This window comes from Muntiacus reevesi, chromosome 15 (genome assembly GCF_963930625.1).
Source record: "Muntiacus reevesi chromosome 15, mMunRee1.1, whole genome shotgun sequence".
Lineage (NCBI taxonomy): Eukaryota > Metazoa > Chordata > Mammalia > Artiodactyla > Cervidae > Muntiacus > Muntiacus reevesi.
In genome coordinates this window covers 57908693-57933301 of record NC_089263.1, presented here as the reverse complement: position 1 = coordinate 57933301, position 24609 = coordinate 57908693, and the positions used below count along the sequence as shown (strand labels likewise).

The following is a 24609-nucleotide window of genomic DNA, read 5'->3' as shown; positions in this document are numbered from 1 at the left end:
GCAAGCAGAGAAGAGCAAGGGTGCCAGCAGGCTGGTGTGGTGTGAGCAAGGGGAAAGGAGAAGTCAGAGAAGGAACACAGGAGCATCAGATCAAGGGGGGCCCCAGGGGCCACTGTAAAGACTCTTCTGACTTTAGCAAAAGGGTAAACATGATACTAGGAACAGGTATTATACTTGCACCTTGATTCACAATCCTTCATATCAGTCAGGATGAAAATCATACTCTGATTACCCAAGTCAAGAATTCTCCCCCTGACCAATTTCTCACCAAAATTTTTACATTTTTTAAATATTTCTGGTTATTGTGAATTATTCCACCCTCATAATTTATCTCATCAATAAGCTGAACTTGATATACATCTAAAACCTTAAGTGCTTTTGTCATTAAAGTCACCTCGAGGTAGGATTGGTTTTATAAAGGATCGAAATTCATTTCTCAACAGAACAGACTAGGACGAGACCTCATCCTCCCTTTAACATGCACGTAAGTCACGTGGCAGTGCTACCCCAGTAAGAGGTACAGCTTCGGGAAATGCAAAACTTGACTATGCTACACCTCCCTTAAAATTTAAAATGAAAATAATACTGAGTCCCAACAGAACTCTATATTACAATATACAGTGTCTGCTTCACTAATTCATTTGCTCAACAAATGCTTACCTCTATGCCAGGAACTGCTCCAGCAGATGGAAATAAAGCAGTGAACAAATCAGACAAAAATCCTGCCCTCACTGAGCTTATACATTATTTGAGGAGAGAGATAATTTTTTCAAATTTGAAATATGTGCCATGTCCAATGGTGACAAATACTAACGGAAAAAATAACAAAGGGGGGAAAAGGGTGGGGTGGGGAAGCGGGCTGACACTGAGACGTGATCTGGTAAAGCAGCACGAGAGAGTGACACTTAAGCGAAGACTGCTGCTTCCCCGGTGGCTTGGTGGTAAAGAATCTGCCTGCGGTGCGGGAAATGTGGGTTCGATCCCTGGGTCAGAAAGATCCCCTGGAGAAGGAAACGGTAACCCGTTCTGGTATTCTTGCCTGGGAAATCCCACGGACAGAGGAGGCTGGCGGGCTGTGGTCCATGGCATCGAAGAGAGTCGGAGACGACTTAGCAACTACACAACAAGCAAAGACTGGAAGGTAAAGCAAGGGAAGCCGGCCAGGCGGTGATGGAGAGGAGCAGCATCTCACGCTGCGGGGGCCACAGGCACAAAGGCCGAGGGCCAGGGCCCGCCGGCACAGCAGGGAGGCCGGCGCAGCTGGCGGAGAGCGCGCTGGCTGATGCCAGACACGGAAGACGGCCAGGAGCAGCCACCACGTCCAGGATACAGGCCACTGCGAGGACTCTGACTCTGCACCTCGGCGAGGCAGGAAATCACAGCAAGGTGTGGAGCAGAGGAGTGGTGTGCTCTGACGGAGGTTTTCAAAGGACCACTCTGGCAGGCACGTCAAACAGATTTGGAAGGGGGCAAGGCAGAAACCGCTACCAGTTACTAGAACAGTGTGGCTGCTGGAATAACCAAGGCCTGCCTTCATGCTGACTGACTAGTGAGAATGACAAGTTTCTAAAAACTGATTTTAAGCCACCAAAGAGAGGGATACAGAATAACAGGAGGCTTTTCCAACTTTTTTTTTTTAACTTTATACAAGCTACCCACTCCCAAAAAAACAAGTCTCTAGTGCCAAGTCGAAACAATCAATATTAGTGACAGATGGTCTAGGAAACATGCTAATCATCTCTTACTCTAGATTTTCTAAGCTCTATCTCATGGCAAGTTAATTCACCAGGAACTGAAACATTTGAACTCATTTATTCCAAAGGCCTTTATAAAACACCTCCAGTATATGTGCTGGAAAATGTGCTAGGGGCTACAAATATAAACACAAATAAAATGCAACCTTTGACTTCAAGAAGCTGCACTTAGCTTCATGCAGAAACACCATCACATAGGATTTAATATTATATCATCAGCTTCAAACAAGGATCAATAAAAAGCTCGCCAGGTAAAGAATGTTTCTCAATTCTTTGATAAAAACTATTTATTAAAGAAAGTGAGCAGTTGCAGACATCTACAAGATCAACCTTTATTAGTTTCACGGTGGGAAAAAAGTGCCTCTTCCAGTGATGGAAGTTTTTAAGCCATTAAGAGCTATGAAACTCCTGTTTCCCCCCTTTCACTGAGTGGCAGGAAGTTGAAAAGAAAAGTATAAACTCGATTACATAACTACCATTGTGGGAGGCAGTAATTCTCAATCCTGGCTACGCATCATGATTACCGGTAGAACTCTGAAACACTGAAGGCCCTGTTTCACAAGAGCCCCAGTGTCTTATGTTTTAATCCTGCACAGGCAGTTGTGAAATGCAAACTGGACCACTGGTCTATATACATCATCCCTCAGCATCCTCAGGGGATTGGTTCCTCCACCCCCTTGGAAACCAAAATCCACTCAAGTCCCTTACGGAGAATGGCACAGTATTCGCATATATTTTATGCACATCCTCCCATATACTAAAATAATATCTAGATTATTGATAATAACTAACACAATGCAAATGCTATGTCAACAGCTGTCCACATGGCAAATGCAAGTTTCACCTTGTGGAATTTTCTGGAAGTTTTTTTCGAGTATCTTTGATCCACAGTTAGTTGAGTTCACAGCTGATTGAACCTGTGGATGCAGAACCAATGGATATAGAGGTCAACTGTGTTCTGGCATATCTTCCTTTCCTCACTAAGTCAATCATTTTCAATTAAGGGTTCTATTACATACAACTCTATTGCATCAGAAAATTTTAATAAAAGTCTCCTTCATTTTAGAAGTTAGGTAAAAAATATAAAGGAGTGAATGAATGATTCAGAAGGAGTCCCCCTGCCCCACCCAAATCACCTTTTTCCCATCCCACCCCAAGCCAAAAACCTTCATTCATCTTTCAAACTTCTTTGAAATTAAGAAATAATTACATATTTGGTATAAATGGCTTCCTGCCAGTCTACAATAAGTCAAAGAACAAAATCAACTAGAAGATAATAAGTCAATAAGAACTTCATCACCTCTTTTGCTAAATTGTATCAAGAATAATTTGAAAGTAATACATCTAAAGACAATTCTCTTACAAATGAGTCAGCTAATCAGAAGTTGATTAATGCATCTGATGAGTGCGAAGAAATCATACGAAAAATAAAATATAGAATCTTGAGTTTATATACCCTTCCCAACAATATACAGGGTCTCTTTCATATATTTACTTCATTTTATCCCCCCAAATCCTACAGTTGAGACAGACTGTGAGGATGACCACAGGAATGAATGCAGAGTTACTACCAATACCATTTACCATCAACTAGTGAGAAGTAGGAAGGTTTCCTCTGACTTCCTGTTAGGGACACCCAATCAATCTCCTGGGCTTCCCTTGTGGCTCAGCTGGTAAAGAATCCATCTGCAGTGCGTGAGACCTGGGTTCGATCCCTGGGTTGGGCAGATCCTCTGGAGAAGGGAAAGGCTACCCACTCCAGTACTGTGGCCTGGAAAATTTCATGACTGTATAGTCTTGGGGTCACCAAGAGTCGGACACGACTGAGCGACTTTCACTTTTCAATCAATCTCCTAGTTTCACTTAGAGAACCATGCATATCAATACAAGTATGAAAACTAATCATGGCTGTTATGGTACCCTCAGCAACACTAACAAGCTAGTGTTAGTCACTCAGTTGTGTCCAGCTCTTTGTGACCCCATGGACCGCAGCCCGCCAGGCTCCTCTGTCCGTGGAATTCTCCAGGCAAGAATACTGGAGTGGGTTTCCAGGGGATCTTCCCGACTCAGGGACTGAACCAAGGTCTCCAGTATTGCAGGCAGATTCTTCACTATCTGAGTCAAATGTAACACAACAATCCATGCAAATTTAGAAGTGAACGTCCATAGATAATGACCCTATCAATTCATAGATTTATTCCTGAAAAACATTAAGCTAAACTTAAGACTGTGACACAATCTTTAGAAACAATTGTCATACTAGTCGTGTTTTCACACCTAAGCTGCAAAGAACCAGGTGAAGACTCAAACTTTTAACTTGGAAAAATGAAGTAGATTATCTTCATAGGAGAAAAATTTCCTCCTATTTAGATTTTTTAAACTTGTATTAAAACCGTGATTAACATTAGATTTTTATAAACAGTTTTGGTAGAGTGAATAAAATGTTTAAAATACAGTATCAGATATACATCAACTGTTATTTCCTTTAAATGATTTCCAAAAGTTCTAAAAGAGGAACATTAACTGCAGAACTAAATTTAACGGAAAATATACAGCATTGTACAGTTTAAAACACAAGCCCAAGACACCTCACTGCCACCACTTCCCCCCAAAAGGAACAATTCATGCGGTTTTTGCTTTGCACTTCTTCCAACTTTTGATGCTGTGGTTAAAAGAACCAAGTAGGTCCCCATGAATCAGCCGTGAAGAAGACACTACAGTAGTACCTGGAAAACTTGCTCTGCCCCAATGAAGGCATCAACTCAAAAGAAAGGGGCAAGCGTGAAAATGCTGAAATCAAAGGGAGGAGGCACCTGGTTCCTTGACCCATAAACTCTACAAAAAAGAGCTAAAAGGAATGCTTCTTTATGTAAAGAAAACACTGAAACTTTTCCAAAATTAGAAGTTTTGAACTATATTGCTAATTTTTTAAATAATACTTAGCACACTTTGATGATCTTGCTAAATGATAGATTTCCCATTAGTTCTGCTATGGCAGTGGGGGGGGGGGGTGCAATATTAACTACCAAACTTTGTTTACTTTTTTTTAACTCTCCAGGTGTTCACTATTAAATCTCCACAGGATAGTGATTGAACAACACCCTTCCTTATATATTCTTGCAGCAGGGCTCCAAGGAAGACTATTTCTAAATACTCTAAAGAAAATTAAGATGACCAAGTAGTCACAGTAAATCAGAAGAGGACTACAGTCATTAAAAAATACTTCATGAAAATATAATAAACTTTTCAGAATCCCAGAGAAGGCTTTTCTATACAACACACAAAATGAAACACACAGGTCTAAAGAAAATTAATAAATTTGACAAAATAAAAATTCTCCACAGTTTAAAAACACCATAAACAAATTCAAAAGACAAATGAAAAATATCTACAGAATATGTGACAACAGGCTAATTTTCTCAGTACATATTAAAGAATCCTATAGATTATAAGAAAGACAAAAATCCAACAGAAAAACGCCAAAGTGACAGAGAGGGGCAAATTCACGGAAAAGGAAATACAAATAACCTTAAAAAAAATGAGAGCAATTATCAAACGCATACAAAGTAGAAAAGTGATATAATGAACTCCTGTGTACACATCACCCAATTTCAACAATTATTCGCACATCACCAGTTGGGGACCCAATCCACAGCCCCTCCCAAGAGTATTTTAAAGCACACCTCAGACATAATATCATTTCATGTGTTAGAAGTATTTACTTCTACATCAACATTATCACATCTAACAAAATTAACAATTCCTTAATATCACTTAATAAATAAATGTTCAAATATCCCCAAGTGTCTCAAAAAAAAAAGTCTTTGCCTGTAGTTGACTTTTTAGTCACTGTAACTGGCTGATATGTCTCTGAATCTCTTAAGCAGACAAGTGCCACCTATTTTTTTTTCTTTCCCTTGTTGGTGTTCCCCACTTTGGATTTTGCTGATTTATCTTTTCCTTGTCAAACTTTACCCCTGTAGTCTTTGTTACTGTGATTGCTAAAACTGCTCTGTCTGTGGTGTCTGCCTTCCAGCAAGAGACCACCAGCACACAGCTCGAGTTGTGTGAGTTGGAAGCACACCCAGCCACAGTGGACAGGAATCTGCCTGCCAACGCAGGAGACACGGGTGTGATGCCTGGTCCCGAAAGATTCCACCTGCTGGGGGCACCTGAAGCCTGCATGCTGCATCTGCTGGAGCCTGTGGGCCTAGAGCCTGTGCTCCGCAACGAGAAGCCACTGCTTCACTGCAAGGAAGGGCAGCCTCCGCCCACCACGAGAGAAAAGCCTGTCCGCAGCAACGAAGACCCAGCGCAACCAAAAATAAATTAATTAATCTAAAAAAAAAAAAAGAATCTGACAGGATTTGGGTTTTGCTTGGGTACTTGGGTAAACCGGGGGAGGGTTTAGGAGGGAAGCTTCCCTAATAGCTCAGTTGGTAAAGAAACCGCCTGCAACGCAGGGACCCCGGTTCAATTCCTGGGTCAAGAAGTCCACTGGAGAAGGGAAAGGCTACCCGTTCTGGGCTGCAGAATTTCAGGCTGTACAGTCCACGGGGTCGCAAAGAGTCAACACGACTGAGCGACTTTCATTTTTCAGGGAAGCCAGAGTTTCTCTAAACTAGATGTAATTAGAAAGTAGGGGGATTCTATGTTGGGTATCTCAATCAAGCTTATCTGAGAGGAGACAAGAACAGAGCGGTAACTGGAAAAGAGCTGTGGTCGCTCATCCTAGCCACGTGTTCCTCGGAGGGCAGCGACTCTGGCTGTGTCTGTGCTCTGTCTCCTTGCTCTGCGCTCTCGGAGAAGCCTGGCTTGAGGCGTTCGGTGGGGCTGGCTGCTGAGCGGGAGGACGCGGGGCCAAGCGACCCAGGCCGGCTCTGATGCAGGGCCACTCCTCTCTTTCCTCTGCCCTCGACACCGAAGCCCGTCCAGCTGGCCACCCCGTCGTCCCTCTGACTCGACCCCAAGAGCGCTGGATAGTTTCCCGGTCTCACAACCTGGGACAGTACGTCAACAGGGCTAAGAAGCAAAAAATACGTATGGCAAGTAGAATTTTTTTGTAAAAAATGCCTTTTTTTTTTGTTAATTAACAGAAGCACTGAGACAGTAGAGTGCATACTGCAGAATCATTTGCAAAATGAAAAGTTTTTAGGTGGTAAAATATTTGCTTTAATGACTAAGAATATAAACGTCATAAAAACAGTATAAAAGACAAAACAGAAACATATCCACCTTACTACAAATACAGAGCCTACTGTTAAAAGAACGATGACTTTCAAAGATCAAGAGGACAAAAGTAACAAAATAACCGATGTAGAACTCGCCAGAAAAAAGCTTTTAGTTGCAGTTTACTAATACAAAACAGGACAAAAATTCAGCTGAAAAAACTTATGTGATAAACTACTGCAGAATATATGATAAAATAGTTAAGAAAATACCGTATAAAAATAGTACGAAGAAACTATCTTCTAGATTCCAGTGAAAAACGCTGAATATTATAAAGTCAGTTTCTTCTGCAACCTCAGCATCTGGATGATGGCATTTTTGTTACCACTCCTTACTGAGTGGTCCAGATAAAATCAAGTACTCAAAAACCTACATGCAAAAGAAAAATGAAAGTCTCAGCACTGAGTGGAATTAAGAGCACCAGACCAGACCCCCTGCACACCTCTCACAATGCCTGTGACACTGTGTCACCGTGAGTTGCATATACGCTGTGCTTTTTTGATGTATTTTATGAGAATCTGACGTCAGTGAGTCCATCTTACCCCAGTATCCCTTGAGTCTGACATATCACTTGGTGAGAAACCAACAGCTATTTCCTAAAACTAGGCTGAATGAAGTCATGGTCCAGGGCCACCTGCTATGAACTGAGACAAGGCCCAACTTCTCCAGGTCTTTTTCCTTAACTAACATGACCTGAATTAAAGTTTAACCAGGTGCTTTACCTACCGGTTTGTAAGGGAAGACGTATGGTTCATTTTAGAAGTAGGATGAACTACAAAAGGATCTATTCCAATAACCAGCAGATGTATATTTCCCTTCTAAGGTATTTCACAGTTACATATTTTGCCAATGGAATCTGTTGCCAAGAGAATGCAAAAGGGCTAGAGAACCTTCTTGACCTGCCTGCTTACTTCAGGAAAATAAACGGTCCCTGAACAAAAGGAAAGAAATATAAAGGAAGGAAAATCGAGGGAAAAATGCTTCTGGTTGCAAATACATCAAGGTGATTCAAGGTCAACGTCAGAAGGTTAATAAACGCAATAAGAAAAAGGCAACCAATTTAAAAACGCACAAAGGATTTAAATAGCCATTTCTCCAAAAGAGATAAACAACTGGCCAAGAAGCACACAAAAAGATACTTGACCTCATTAGTCATTAAGAGGAATAAAAATCAAAACCGCAATGAGATACTACTTCACACATGCTACCATGGATATAAACAAAACGACAGAAAATCACCAGAACTGGTGAAGATTTGGAGAGATCCAAACCCTCAAACAATTGCTAGTAAAAATGTAAAAAAATGCAGTCACTTTGGAAAACGGTTTGGCAATTCCTAAAAAGAAGTTAAACAGAGTTACCACGTAACCCAGCAGTTCCAAGAGTAGCATGTACTCAGGAAAAATGAAAACATGCGTACACATGAAAAACCGGTGCATACATGTTCACAGCACCATTACTCGTAACAGTTCACGAGTGGAAACAACTCAAGTGTTCTTCGGTGGATGAATGGATAAATGTGACACACCCAAACACTGGGATCTTATTCAGCAATAAAAAGAAATGAAGCACAGATTCTGCTACAACACAGATGAACTTTAACAACATGCTAGGTGAAAGAAGATACGCACAAAACACCACAGATTGTATGACCTCAATCATGTATAATTTCAAAAATAGGTACATTTGTAGAGACAAAAGCAGATTAGTAGTCTCTTAGGGCTCCAGGGGGTGCTTTCCAGGTGGTTCAGGGGTAAAGAATCTGCTGCCAATGCAGGAGAAGCAGGAGACACAGGTTTCACCCCTGGGTCGGGAAGATTCCCTGGAGGAGGAAACGGCAACCCACTCCAGTGCCGGGAAAATCCCATGGACAGAGGAGCCTGGTGGGTTACAATCATGAGATCACAAAGAGTCAGACAGGACTCAGCAACCCTGAGCACGCACGCAGGGCCCTGGGCAGTATGGGACAGAATGAAGACTGACTGCTAGTTAGTTGGTGGGGGAGTTCTCTTAGGGTTGATGAAAATATTCTAAAATTAGATTATGGTGATGGTTACAGTCCTGTGGCTATACTAACACTAAACAATACCCTTTGAATGGGTGAGCTATATGATAATTGAACTGTGTCTCAATAATGCCTTTCTTTTTTTGGCTATGCCAGGTGGCATGCGGGATCTTAGTTCCCCGACCAGGGATTGAACCCGTACCCCTGCACTGGGAGCGCAGAGTCTCAACCACTGGATTGCAAGGGAAGTACCAATAAAGCTTTTTTTAAAAAAAGTTAACGACAGGGAAAATGTAATATCAAGAATGACATTCTGCAGAAAGACATTCTATTTTCTGAATGAAGGTTAGAAATCACCCCAACACAGACTACCAAGAACACTGAGGAACCAGCTAAAGGTAGATTTTGCTCTGTCACCAGTGTGGTTCCTGACCGCTTCACTGAAGGGCGCCAGTATAGTATACAGCTATTTGCAGGAAATGCCACATGGAAGACAGAATTCACCAAGACCAAACTCATTTGATCACAAATGACTTCTGCTGATCCCTGAAACTCTACATTGTTATCTGTGATTCTTAGAAGCTCAAGTAGGAAACTGAAGGAAAGGACAAATGAAATGAAAAGTTGTGTCTATGTGAATGACATTCAAACCTGCAACTGGTGTCCTGCACCACGGCTTACTAAAACAGGACAATGAGCTCCTGGCAAGCGACAGAGTACAAGATCAGAAGAACGCACGCGGGGCAAGGACTTGCCAACGTGATGAAGAAAGTTGTCTTTCACCAGTAACTTAGATGAAAATCCAGATGGCAGGCTCACCACAGCTCGTGATCACATTAAGCTGGGGGACATCGGGGACACATTAGGTCCCAGAAAGCAGATTCATGAAGGTTCTTACAGGCCTAAATAAAACTGCACACTGGGCAGAATGATGCAATGAACCAGAGCCAGAAGGAAGACCAGAAACATTTCATTCAGATCCTTCATACTGCAGGTGAAGCTGAAGCCAGACGGTTTTAATAACGTGCCCAAGTTCAGAAGGTGCATTAAAGGTAGACGAAGGCTGAGAATGCAAGAAAGCTAACTCTCAGGCTGGTGTTCGCCTGACCCAGTGCTACCTGCTACTAGCTGTGGACATGAGCAAATGGGGAGAAAAGGAAACTTGGCCCTTACCTCACCACACACGAAAAATCAATTCCTGGAGACTGAGACCCAAATGTGAAAGGTCAAAGGATAAAACTTCTTGAAGATAACATAAGAAAATATCTTCACGACCAAAGAGTAGCAAAACTTTGTAAATAAGACACGGAAAACACTAATCAAGAAGGAGAAGATCAGGGCCAAAGAACTAAACAGACATTTTTCCAAAGAAGACATACAGATGGCTAACAAACACATGAAAAGATGCTCAACATCACTCATTATCAGAGAAATGCAAATCAAAACCACAATGAGGTACCATTACACGCCAGTCAGGATGGCTGCTATCCAAAAGTCTACAAGCAATAAATGCTGGAGAGGGTGTGGAGAAAAGGGAACCCTCTTACACTGTTGGTGGGAATGCAAACTAGTACAGCCACTATGGAAAACAGTGTGGAGATTTCTTAAAAAACTGGAAATAGAACTGCCATATGACCCAGCAATCCCACTTCTGGGCATACACACTGAGGAATCCAGATCTGAAAGAGACACGTGCACCCCAATGTTCATCGCAGCACTGTTTATAATAGCCAGGACGTGGAAGCAACCTAGATGCCCATCAGCAGACGAATGGATAAGAAAGCTGTGGCACATATACACCATGGAATATTACTCAGCCGTTAAAAAGAATTCATTTGAATCAGTTCTAATGAGATGGATGAAACTGGAGCCCATTATACAGAGTGAAGTAAGCCAGAAAGATAAAGAACATTACAGTATACTAACACATATATATGGAATTTAGATAGATGGTAGCGATAACCCTATATGCAAAATAGAAAAAGAGACACAGAAGTACAGAACAGACTTTTGAACTCTGGGGGAGAACGTGAGGGTGGGATGTTTTGAAAGAACAACATGTATATTATCTATGGTGAAACAGACCACCAGCCCAGGTGGGATGCATGAGACAAGTGCTCGGGCCTGGTGTACTGGGAGGACCCTGGGGAGTCAGGTGGAGAGGGAGGTGGGAGGGGGGATCGCGATGGGGAATGCGTGTGACTCTATGGCTGATTCATGTCAATGTATGACAAAACCCACTGAAATGTTGTGAAGTGATTGGCCTCCAACTAATAAAATAATATTAAAAAAAAAAAAGGAGAAGATCAGTAAACTGAAATTGATTAAAATTTAGAATTTCAGTTCATCTAAAGACACAAGAGTGAAATGGCAAGCCACAGGATGGAAAGAGATTTTTACAATTCATATTTTCAATAAAGATTTCATATCCAGAAGACATAAAAATCCCAACATTTCAATAAGGAATAAAAAAAGACGATTTCTTTAAAATAGGCAAATGACACTTGAATCGGCACTTTATAACACAAGATATTTAAAAGACTGATAGCAAATGAAAAGGTGCTCAAGTTACCAGTTAACAAAAAAATGTCAATTAAACCACACTGAGATCTTCAACACAATCACAGAATAGTTTAAAAAAAAATTGTAACGTTTAACTGATAGTACTAAGCATAGGTGAAGGTGAAGAGCAATGGGAACTCTGTTTTCTGGTAGAAGCATGAATTGGTACAACCACTTTGGAAAACTGGCAGTAACTATCAAAGCTAAAGATACATGTACACTGGGACTAGCAATTCTACTCTTAGTATACTCAACTAAAATGAATACACATGTGAACCAGGAGATAGGAACAAGAATGATTTCAGCAGCATTATTCAAAACTTCTCCAAAGTAGAAACTATTCCAATATCCATCGACAATTACAACAGAATGGATAAATTGAGGCTACAATTTACGGTGGTTTTTAAAACTTGTCACAGAAGTTTTGACACACCTTTCATAAAGATGTGAGGTCTAAGTTCCTTCCCCTTGAATCCAGGCAGACTTGTGTCCATTTCAACCAACAGAGTACAGTGGAAGTGATGCTGTGTGACCTCTGTGGATGATCACTCTCAGCAGGCTTCCTCTGGGAACCCAGTCTATATGCTTGAAGAGTCAATGCCTCGTGGAGAGCCTGCAGCCAGGGCACAGCCACCTTTACAGCAACCACTATCCTGTGACCAACTCTCCGCCTCAAAGGAAACCTCTGCTTCTGGATACAGACGATGACCTCCCTCCGGTTAAAGACCATCACTGACCCCATTGCACCCTTTCCAGCAGCAATATCTGAACACCCTCCAAACAATCTACTCAAAAGTTGCAAAGAAGCAAAGCAAGTTTCAAGTAGAAGTTTTTGCCTCCATTCAAATTGCTTTAGATATACCACTAGAAAAACAAACAGCCACTTTCAAAAAACAAAACGTAAGTTCTCCAGTCAACAATCCCAGATGGTCCTGGTCTTCATGACATCTCAGCCAAAGTGCCATACACATGAGTAAGGGAACAGGGCAAGCTGTTCCATAACCAAATTCCTAACCCACAGAATCCATAAGCGTAATAATATGGTTGTTGTTTAACTCCCACTAAGTTTGGTGTTAGGTAGCAATCAATAACCAAAAAAACTAACGTATTATACAGTAACAGTTAACCAGAATTAGCTACTACCAACACACACAACATACTACATGCAGCATGACTGAATCTCAGATGTGTGTACGCAGCATGACTGAATCTCAGATCTGTGACTGCAGCCCACCAGGCTCCTCTGTCCATGAGATTTTTCAGGCTAGAATACTGGAGTGGGTTGCCATGCCCTCCTCCAGGGGATCCCAAGCCAGGGATCGAACCCAGGTCTCCCACAGTGAAGGCAGATTCCTTACCGTCTAAGCCACCAGGGAGGGTATGAAGGTAAGGTAAAGAATAACTCTTAAGTTTTCAGGCATAATTGACTAGGTAATATCATTAACTGAACAGTTAAACCACGGGGCAAATAAAACAGGAGCAGAAAGCAAAGATGATGTCCTATTCCTTTTGTATTCAAGGATCTACCCCAGTATCTAACACAGTCTCTCCAGCTTCCAAGATAAACTCATTTTCACCATACTTTTTTGGCCCACCCCTTCCTGGTCTCCTGTTGCCTCCTTTGTGTCCAGGTGCCTCTTAGTATCAGGATTCCCAGGTTTCCATCCCCAATTCCCCTTTCAGACATGTGCACATGCATACGTGCACACACACAAACACATACCATTCTCCCATATTTTCAATCTCAGTTGATAGCATCATTATCACTTACTTGTTCTTTTAAGTTAAAAACTTCAGAGTTGACCAAGAATTTGGATTGCAGTTAGCTAAATTAAAAAAAAAAAATTAACAGGATAAACAAAAGCTATCCTGCTTAACCCCCAAAACTAATGCATAAAAATAGGCTAAAGAAGACATGGCTTAAATAGATCTAGGGGGTTTATTCAACTCTAGGTTCCACATATGTGGTCATTAAAAGGATACAGCTAATAAAAGATACAGCTGATAGTACGTAGATGATGAAAGGTAATCTTTCCTATCCTAATAGAAAAGTGTTGTATCTAAAGTAAGAGATGCAACTCAATTTTTTTTTAATTTATCAAGCCCTGCATGAAGTACTGCATTCAATTTTAAGCACTACCATTTAAAAAAGAAAAAAAAATAAGGGAGGTGGGAGGGGGGATTGGGATGGGGAATACGTGTAACTCTATGGCTGATTCATATCAATGTATGACAAAACTCACTGAAAAATAAAAAGGAAAAAGAAAAAAAAAAAACCCTTAAATCAAAGGAAAGTCGCTAATGTGGTGAAATGACATGAAATCAAGACTTGTAAGAAAGAGTTAATGAACTAGATGATGTTTCAACTCCAGAAGACTGAGAAGACTTGATGACCATTTTCAAGAATTTGAAAGACCACAATGTGGAACAGGAATTGAGCTTGTCCTACATGTCTCCAAAAGACAGAACTGGGTAGGAAAAATACAGACTCCCACTCAATCTAAGAAAGTACTCACTAAGAGTCAATACTTCATTTGAAGAACAGGAGAGAGCAGTGGTTCCCAAACAGGGACAATCTGGGCCCCCTGGCCGGGGACAGTGAACCCCCAACAATTCAGATAACACCCCCACACAACAAGGGACAACTCGTCTACAATGTCACCAGCCCCATGACTGAATACCCCTATTCTAGAGGCAGTGAGCGCCCTGTCACTGCAGGCATTCCATTATAGACTAAACAATGTGACGATATCCAATACATGACTTTCAAGAATGGTATTAATAGGAAATGAGTGTTAAAAAGACTTCCTGTTTCAGATAACTCTCCAGAGAAAAATGCCCTCAGGTACATTACAGCGATGATAATACTGATGATGATGATAAACACTTACTGAACACATACAGTGGACCGGTCATTATCCCAGGCGATACACTGTACATGTTTCACAGGCCATTCTCACAACCACCCTATGAAACAGCTATTATTTCACCTTGATGTGATGGTAAAATTAGGTTACCCTGATATCACACGGCTAACAGTCTGTGAACTCAGGCCTACCGGACTCCAACCAATTATGTACATCACTGTCCAAACCATAAATACTTATGGCTTCAAAGCTTCCGTACTCTAGAAAACAAATGCAACAGCATGTATTCTAGAAGTATCGGGACCATGTCTGAACAGTTTTGTACTCACTGCAAACCAAGCTGGCTGGGAAAAAAAGGAAAGGATTATTTTAAGTAGTCTTGGGATGAAGGAGAGGACAATTATCCTGATTGTCCCCAATTGCCTACTTCTGTAAGCGCCAAGAAGCTCTTACATACCCATGGAATCTCAGTCAGAGGCTGAGATTAATGATGACATCCCTTTATCCACAGGCGTGAACGCTCAGGATGGACAGACGCTTGAACATCCCCGACTGGGAATCCTGCCCCTAACAAATACACTAGATGCAGACACATGGTTTCTTGGCCGCCTCTGCGCACGCCCATCTGGCAGGATGGCAGTGCGCCTGCTCACATGTTGGTCAGACTGTCACTAGGGCACAGGTGCCAAGCAGTGATCGTTTTAAATGGGCAGCCTGCATAGCACTGTAAGAGCCTGCTCTTCTGCGGGGGGAAAAAAATCCGTTTTAATACTGAAGGGTTGCAATCACGAGTGAAACAGTCTTGGTCAATCTAAACATTTCAGTGGGGAAAAGATCTAGACTTGTAGAAAAGAATCAGACCAAGAAAATTAAATCAAAGAGAAAAGCTGCTCTGAAGGCAAATAAGTGATTGCACGAAAGCTTCTCACACTGCCAATCTTTCATTAATACACGTCACGGTAATCTCTTATGCAGTAAAATCCTTTGCTCAACAAGTCATCACTGATGTTTTATAAAAATGGAATGATACGCTTTTCCATGTTCTAAATTAAAAAGTAGGAATGCATGGATATTTAGCAGTTTGACATTAAAAAAGTTCTATTTATTGAGAAGCTATTTTTTTTTTAATGACAGAAGTCTAATCTACATCCAAGATAATCTTTTAAACGCACAAGAGAAGGCAGAAACCAAATGAGATGCCCAAAGGTAAACAGAAAAAGAAATATAATTTGTTCACGGAAAGAAATCAAGAACAGGAAGTGGCTGTTAAGAAAACAGTAGAAACTGAGTATTTCTGGTCACAAATTAATAAATTAGGACTCAAGGGCTGTCACCTGTCACCTCCCCAACTATAGGAAAAATGTTCCTGGACTACATCTAGGTTTCCTATTCCCCCTCTTAAGACCCTTCCATCACTGGCAGGAAGTAGCTAATGTTCTCACTGCCTGGAAAGTCTCTCCTCAGACTAAAACCCGAATCCTGCCATCTGAGCTGTCTGTCCTTGCTCAGTGCTCTGTGACTCTGAAGAACAGTTGGTCATCACCACTCGCCGTGTGGTTCTTCAAATACAAGTATCAGGACGTTCTGATCAAATAACCCGAGTCTCCTCTTAGCCATTGATAAATAAAGGAGATTCCATTAACTTTTTCTCATTGGACCAATTCAACTCTTTATGTTTTCATCATTTCAGCTGCTCATCGCTTGGACTCTTTTTAGGCCTGATAACAAATGTCATCCAAAGTCAACAATGAGCCAACACGCACAACTTACTAAAGGAAGCATTAATATGAAGGAGTTAGAAAGTCCAGCAGAGTTCTCAGTAGCCATCACTAAGGACAAAAGTCTGAAATCTACCAAAAGCCTTCTAAGAAATACAAAGGACTTACTGTTATCAAGTAACAACACTGTCAGGGTCATGACTGCATCCTGCTCTCCCTACTAACGCAGCACTGCCATCTGAGTGCTTGCCTAGTAGCTCAGCCGTGTCCAGCTCTTTGTGACCCCATGGACCGGAGCCCACCAGGCTCCTCTATCCGTGGAATTCTTCAGGCAAGAATACTGGCGTGGGTTGCCAGGCCCTCCTCCGGGGGATCTTCCCAACCCAGGGATCGAACCTGCGTCTCTTAAGTCTCCTGTGTTGGCAGGCGGGGTCTTTACCACTAGCACCACCTGGGAAGCCCCATCACTGCCATACATACCCCTAAAAACACTTCTCTTGAAGACTATTTCTACCATATCCTTCTTCCTGCTCCAGAACCTACAGTACCTTCTAGCAGCCAATAAACTGATTATAAACTAGCCAGCAGTTTCCTAGACACATGAACAAATTATCCTCCCCTTATGTCCCTCCTCCCCTTCACTCCCACGACACCCCAAAATAGCCAGTTCTTATGTTCTTAAGGACCTAAATTTGCACATGCTATTCTCTAAAATGTTTTCCCATTTCCTCTCAAATCTATATTTTTTTTTTCAAGACTCAGGCCATGAGTCTTTACACCTTCAAACATTTGTATTAATTTTCATACTTAATTGCTTATTCATTTCCTCCTGTCTTCATTTTGTTTGCAGTTTACAGCCAACTAATTTTTGATAAAGATTTAAAAAAAAAAAAAGACTCAATGGAGAAAGCATAGTCTTCTCAACAAATGGTTCTGGAACAAGCAGACATCCATACACAAAAGGAAAAGAACAAAGACCTAGAAGTCATACTCCATGCAAAAATTAACCCAAAATGGATTCACTAATCTAAATGTAAGACATAAAATTATTAAACACTTAGAAGAAAATTTGGAACATCTACCTGACCTAGGGTTCGGTAAAGAGTTCTGAGACGCGCATGACACCAAAAACGATCCATACACTGCTGAGCAGGACTTCATGAAAATTAAACCCTTTTGTGCTGCAGACGACACTGTAAGAGAATGGAAAAGACAAGCCACGGGCTGAGAGACGGCATTTACAATCACACATCTGGCAAAGGACCGGTATTCAGAATGTATAAAGAATACTCCAAATGCAACAGCAAGAAAGCTAATTAGAAAACGGGAAAATGATTTGAACAAAGTAAGATATGACTGCGTGGGAGAGAAAAAAACCTTTCTTCTACCATTCACTCTAGGTTCTTTTGCTACTGTACCAATTAAACTGGCCTAAGATAAATTAACAGGAGAAAAACAAATTCAGTTGTACCTCCATAAAAATATGGGACCCAAGGGCAGGGCGGGCCACTGAGGCTTATTTGCCATCCTGAGCAGAGGATGGGGACAGGGGGCTGGAACTTCAAAGAGGAGGAAGGTAACTCAGACATGTGATCAGATGTTTGTTATTAGATGCCACACAGTTAGGTCTTTCAGTTAAAAGTTATCTCTGGTAACAGCTCTCTCTGAACCTTATCTAAACTAATCTGGCAGTTGAGGGGGCGGTAAAAAGCTCTAGAATCTTTTGGGTCTTCACTGTCTTTGGCTTTAAGTAATCCACTTGCCATAGTCACACATTTTGTGGAAGCTGGTTCTGAACCACTTCAAAGGAGAGGCATATGGAAAGATGTTGAACATCATTAGCCACTAGGAAAATATAAATTAAAGCCATTCTGAAATACCAAAACACACCTATTAAAATGGCTAACATAAAAAATACTGCTAACACCAAATGCTGGTAAAAATATGGAGAAATTGATCACTCATATAGTGATGACAGGACTGTACGATGGTACAACTCTGGGAAAGTTTGCAGTTTCTTAGTGGATAAAACATATACTTAATCCTACAAACCAACATCATGGAGCATAATAGTGATCAAAATTAGGAAACTCACTGATACAGTATTAGTAACATTAAGTACTTATTCAAACTTCAGTTTTTACCTTGTGTGTGTGTGTACCATCCCGTGACATTTCATCATATGCAAAGATAATTAAACCATCACAATAACCAAGCCACAAAACTGTTCAATCACCCCCAAAGAAACTCCCTCAGGCTACCCCGCTATAGTAACATCATACTCCCAACCCTCACTGTGACCAAACTGAGCTCTTCTCCACTGCTATAACTTTATCGTTTCAGGAACGTTATATAATGGAATGCTAATCACACAACCTTTTGAGATTGGTTCTTTTCACTCAGCACCTTAAACTCCATCCAAACTGTTGCTTGTGTCAGTAGTTTGCTCCTTCTTGTTATGGCTTTTTGTTTTGTTTGTTTCTTTTCGTGTTCCATTATATGGCTAAACCTCATTTTATCTGACCATTTACCCACTGAAGGATGCATGGGGCTGTCTCTGGGTTTTGGCTTTTATAAACGAAGCCACTAGAACATTCACATACAGGTCTTCATGTGAACGTAAGTTTTTATTTTCTGAGGATAAATGCCCAGGAGTGCAACTGCTGGGTCATGTGTGTGGTGTATGTTCAACTTTTTAAGAAACTATCAAACTAAATCCCAGAGTGGCTGCACGGTTTCACATGGGCTGCAACATGTGAAGTAATGCATTTGAAAGTCACCATTTCTACAATATTTTCTAAAAGCCTGTAAAACCAGTAAGGTTAAGACTCTTAAATGTTACATCCTGGCTTTGGTTTTTTTGTTTGTTTGTTTGTTTGTTTTTTAATGAATTTCTAAAACTTTTCCCCTGATTCCCAAGAAAGACTTTCTTCCTTATTACCTCTAAAAAAGAATGCATAATTAGATATAATCTGTACAGTGATCGAGCTGCTACCATGTTAAATAGTAAATTGTGATAACAAGTGGAACAAAAGCAACAATTCCAACAGAAACAGCAAAAGTTTGTTTCTCTATGTTCCTGACAGTCTCTGAAGACTGAAGGCTTAATGGCACTTTCTAACAGACCATGTGATCACAATGCATTTATACAAAGTATTATCAAACAATGGCATTTGTTCAGCGGTTATTAATACTTGGTAAGACAATTTGAGGAAAGCAATTAATCTGAAATAAAGCTGTAGTTATCTTAGCTCTAAGATTTCTAACTTTGTGATTTTTTAAAAAATTTTGGATCTAACTGACAGAGATAATGGAGCCTCTCTGGGATTCTTGAAACGAGGAGCTAGCACTAACGGAACGATCTGCCCCAAACGTGAACAGCAGCAAGCCCGGCAGTCTGCAAAGAGAAGACTAAACAAACGCACAGAAGAAAACTAGAAAGTCTTGAAAAGAAAAGGATGGAGCAGCCCTATGCCCACTGGCTCTCCAGTTCTCATCCAGACTGGGGACTGAGCTCTGTTAAGACAACTGTGTCCAGAATAATCCCAAATCTCAAATTAAAAACCCTGCAACTTAACTACATGACTTCACCTACATGACTTCCATCTAGTGTATCTTCCCACTTAATATATACGGCCTCTTTAACAACACTTCAGTCTACATGTATGTTTAATATTCACCCCAAACACTGGGCAGTGCGGACAGCATCTCATTTTCAAATCGGAGATGGCTCCTTTCTCTTGGGTCAGAGACCCATGGAGAGACAGGACTAACTGCAAAGAATCATGGAAATCCACGTACCTCCATGAAGACTAAACAAACAATACAATCCAAACCAAGTTAATAAAGACACTGTGGCTAATAAAATTCTTGATAAATTTCCCAATGAATGTTACCAGAAGCAGTTTCCTGTCGTTAGTATTTATCAGTGAATATTAAAACTCAAACTCCAATTACTGGGGAAGGGCAGATTTCACACCTATCCAGACGCTAGAGAGCTTTTCTTTCTTCAAGTGTTGTCCACATGTCATCCAGAAAAGAAGAGTAGGCGTTTGAGTCTGAGTGCAAAGGTTTAAGGTGACACTGGGAGAGATGGGGCACTGCACGTAATCAGTTCAAAACCACCACCGTGGAACGTTAGGTACTTAAATATCATCCAGAAGCTAAGGGGGCAAGATACTAAAGGGCATGGCCCTTTTCACATCTTTTTTTTTTTTAATTAATTTATTTTAACTGGAGGCTAATTACAATATTGTGGTGGTTTTCGCCATACATCAACATTTGAATCTTTACATCATTATAAAGGCAACTAAGAACATATTCACAGGAATTTGTGTCAAAAGGGTCAAATGTATCAGAGTATAAACACATCTAGGTTACACCACCCAGCTAAATGCTTTAAGCAGGATTCCATTACTTTTCCATATCAACCTTACACTCTTATTAAAAACTTCCTGTTTTCTACACTTTACAACTAACAGTATAGTTTTTCGAATGTGCCATACACACTTGACTTCTTGTGTGCTGGGTGCTAGATAACCAAAGTTCAAAAGAATGACCTCTATTAGCTTAAAAGAAAAGCTGCTTCAACAAGACACTACAACCGCGAGCTGATTCTGCACCCAGCACAGTTCCTGACGTACAGTAGGCACAGGACATCTGGTGAACAAACAAGTCTATCTCCGCTCACTCTGAAAAATAAACTCGGAAAACACGCAAAATGTACTACCAGTCTGAAAAATATTCTCCAGGCCTATTCGGTAACCCATCCACTCTTAAAACTCACGAAGACCAATTTCCAGGAACGCCTCAGCCACACACACACACACAGAGGCAGCACTTAATTTCCATTAGCTTCAACAGCTGATCTATGAAGATACTAACATTTGTACACTTGCATAAATTCAGGAATCATCCTTCATTTTGATATAAGGTAAATTTTTAAGCTTTGCCTCATTTCCAGTTAAGTTTTATTTATCAAATTAAAAATAGTTTCAAAGTTTTATTTTTTAAACCAAAATTCTATTCATAGCACATCATATCTTATTAGGGATGGCTTTAAGGAAAAATATGTATATAGTTGTCAAAATAAAAATCCTATTTTTCTTTCCAAGACATCTGGGACCCTCACTTACATTATTTATTATTATTTCACGTTAGCTCTCAAAAAAAAAAGAAAAAGCCTGGTCTATTTAAGAAATTTAATTTTAGGGTCTGTCAACATTTTGAATGCACTACTATTAATTTTAAAATATACAACTTGCATCCTGGAATAAAACTTAGCGTAAGCTTTCCATATAACCATTTCCTGGGCATTTACTAACTTATTATATGCCAGGTTCTACGAATGTCACATTCCTTCATTTTCTCATTTGTTTAACAAATATCCTCTCACAATTTTTGCTGTGCTTAACATAAGCCATTACACTCTAAACCTGGTATTTGCGCTAGACTGTTGTTGCTGTTTAGTCGCTAAGTCACATCTGACTCTTCGTGACCCCATGGACTGTAGCCCGCCAGGTTCCTCTGTCTATGGGATTTTTCAGGCAAGAATACTGGAGTGGGTTGTCATTTCCTTCTCCAGGGGATCTTCCCAACTCAGGCATCAAATCTGTGCCTCCTACTTGGCCAGAGGATTCTTTACCACTGACCCACCTGGAAGCCCTTTTGCACTAGATACTAGTGTAAGAAATGGGCAGTAATCCTTAACACAAGTTTATTGTCACTAGATTCAAGCTGTGTTACTATCATTATCCCGGAATCGGATGAGCAATGCTGACACGCACAGAGAACAGCACCTGTAGCAGCTTCAGCAGAGAAGTTTGAGTTAAGTGACTACTGAATTCCCTTCTACAGACAGCTGACAAACATCATCTTATCTTGGAGGAGAAAATGGCAACCCAACCCACTTCAGTACTCTCGCCCGGGGAAAGAAATCCCATGGAGAGAGAAGCCTGGGGAGCCACAGTCCGTGGGGGTCACAAAGAGTCGCACACAACTCAGGGACTAAACAACAACATGAAGAACCCCTGCCGCCCTTTGAAACTTCTTTTAAACTGTAGATTAAATTCTTCCCCCAAAGTATCACACTCAGCATGTCATGAAAAGTAAGGTGCCTTTATTCTGAACTCTTAAAAACAAATGCTGCCCTACATTTATTTTTAATTCTTGCAAAGTTCAGACTCCACAGATAGGCAACTGCAGTTAAAAAAGAAAGAAATGAAAAAACGGTAATTAATGAGGCTCTTCAACAGTTCCTTAAACGCACCACCCTCCCAATAGCAAAACTGGTTATTTCCTGGTTGTTCCAAGAAAAGGAGATGGGGGAGGTGAAGCAAGAGTCAACACAAAGCAAGGGGGAGAAAATGGGGGAAGGTGAAAAACGGGTGGCCTCAATAGGAACCTAGTGTTTGCGTCGCCTTCCTCCCTCTCTCTCTCAACCCAGAGACTCTGGTGCTTTTTGTCTAATTTAAAGAAATCACCTATGAGTTTTGACACCAGCGCCAAAATTTATTTCGACAGAAGGAAAAAACTACTTGCTGCCCTTGAATACGGCTACATCAGCAAATGACGCCACCCCGTAGCGACGGAGGGGCAACAAAAAACCGTCAGAAGGATGCCAAAGTCCCTTGTAAAACTCTCCCACGGAGCTTCACAGCCTTGAACCTTGCGGTCAACTGTAAGCAAGCTCTTACCCGGCCTCAGCCGGACACTGAAAGGTTAGAAACGCCTGGAACGCGACCCTCTGGGGAGCAGGCTCCTTCCCCCATCTCAGGTCTCAGGACCAACGTCACCTCCTCTGAGATGCTCTCCGTCACCCTAGCACTCTGGCCCACAGCTGCCTATCCTATTACCAGCGAGCTTTTCGGCATCTGCAGATGGTTCTATTTGCTTCTCCTCAGTTTCCCCTGCAGAGTGTGAGCTCCAAGAGGGCGGAAGGACCCCGGCGGTCCAGGCTGGCCTAACAGGGGCCATCCCAGACCCGGCTCGAGCTACCAGGACGCGGCGCGAGTATGACCGGCCTACGTGCCGTCCAGAACAGGAAACTGAGCCTCGGGGACCCGCCCAACCGGTGCAGGAAACCCAAGGCCGCAGCGGGACCTGAGGGAGCCCCGGCGGTAGAGGACGCCGGCGCCGCGCCGACCGCAGCCCTCCACGCCGCCCGAGAGCACGGGCGCCCGGCCGCTCCACGTTAGCCCAGCTTCCCGGCCGCCCCCTCCGCGGTCCCCGCTCGGCGCCGGCGCCCTCGAACCGCTGGGCGCGCGGCCGCCCTACCCCAAGCCGCAGAACGTCGCCTTCTGCCCAGTACGAACTTCCCGCCGCTTTCGCCGACTCGCAACTCCGCGGCGGCGCCGGCCCCATCACACCCTGCAGTATGGGGCCTTCCCATTGGCTCCAGCGAGAGGGAGAGGCGGAGCGAGCGGGAACGCGCGGGGTGGGCGGAGCCCGCGTAGGCTCTCGCCGGCCCCCCAGGAATGCCGGGAGCCGCGGGCCGGCCCTCGCACTGCGTGCTGGGAAATGGAGTCTTTCACTGGCAAAGCGAGATCGCGTTGGCTCGGCCCCCGTGGGCCTCTGGGAAATGCGGTCTACAGCCTCTGAGTCGGTTCTTCTGGTCAGATGCTGTCCCTGTCAAAGCCCTAGGAACCGAAATAAACATCGCTCGTGTTCGCAGTAGCTTGATTTATTAAATGATGTGTTGAAAAGAGTTGGATGTAAAAGAAGTCCTATATTCCCGTTTGGCCAAGGGGTGCTTCCGTTTTCCCACCTCCTGGTTCACACCCTGCATGCTTGTCACGCAGCCGCTTGATTCAGTATATTAGGGCCTAGCTCTGGAGGCAAGCAGCTCGCGATCAAATCCCGGCTCCTCCACTCTGGAACTTTGTGAACTAAATGACTTAACCCCTATGAGTCTCAATATCTTGTTTTTGTCAGGATTAAATGAGATAGCCTAGAGATAGGGCTTTGTCTGTAGTAGATGCTCAATAAACAGCAGAGAGTATTATTCTGTCCACTCATAGCCATGAGTCTAAATCCTGTCTGGCAAAGCCTATATCCATGACTACCTAATCTTTGTATTCCACCCGTAATTCTCTTATGCCACAGTTTGCTTTGTAATTCTAATCAGTTGTCTAAACTGATTATCCATGAGACAGTAAGCTTATTGAAGGCAGCGATGCTGTTCTAGGTCAATCTCCCCAAGGTCATAGGTGGAGGGAGATTTACAGTGAAACTAATAAGGCTTAAGCACATGTCTCATCCAAAACCTTCTGTTAACCATTTTAGTGGGGTTTTGTGTTTTTTGTGTTTTGTGGGGTTTTTTTTTTTTTTTCCAAGGTAAGATATTTCTGTATGATCGTCTTTAAGCAGACCCCCAAAATTGTGTGAACTTCGGGCCTCACAGAACCTGGAATCCCTGTCCACTAGACGGTGCAGTACTTTGCCTGTAGAGGTACATTTGCCCCTCCAGATACCCT

At 42.1% G+C, this 24609-nt stretch overlaps 1 protein-coding gene across 6 annotated transcripts in view; it reads right to left on the bottom strand.

Annotated features, from left to right (window-relative positions):
- VRK1 (VRK serine/threonine kinase 1) overlaps window positions 1–23499 on the bottom strand; it is a 79359-nt gene extending 55860 nt beyond the window's left edge. The window contains exon 1 of one of the 6 annotated variants that reach the window (XM_065906618.1): window positions 23411–23499. Coding sequence is in view for 2 of the 6 variants with exons in the window: in XM_065906617.1 (XP_065762689.1) it covers window positions 22990–23110 (121 nt within the window). In the remaining 4 variants the exon portion in view is untranslated. Of the gene's footprint in view, window positions 1–2598; window positions 2618–22989; window positions 23129–23410 lie in introns of those variants that run through there. The other 5 variants (XM_065906621.1, XM_065906617.1, XM_065906616.1 and 2 more) reach the window with 5 other exon arrangements.
- Window positions 23500–24609: the final 1110 nt, after the last annotated feature.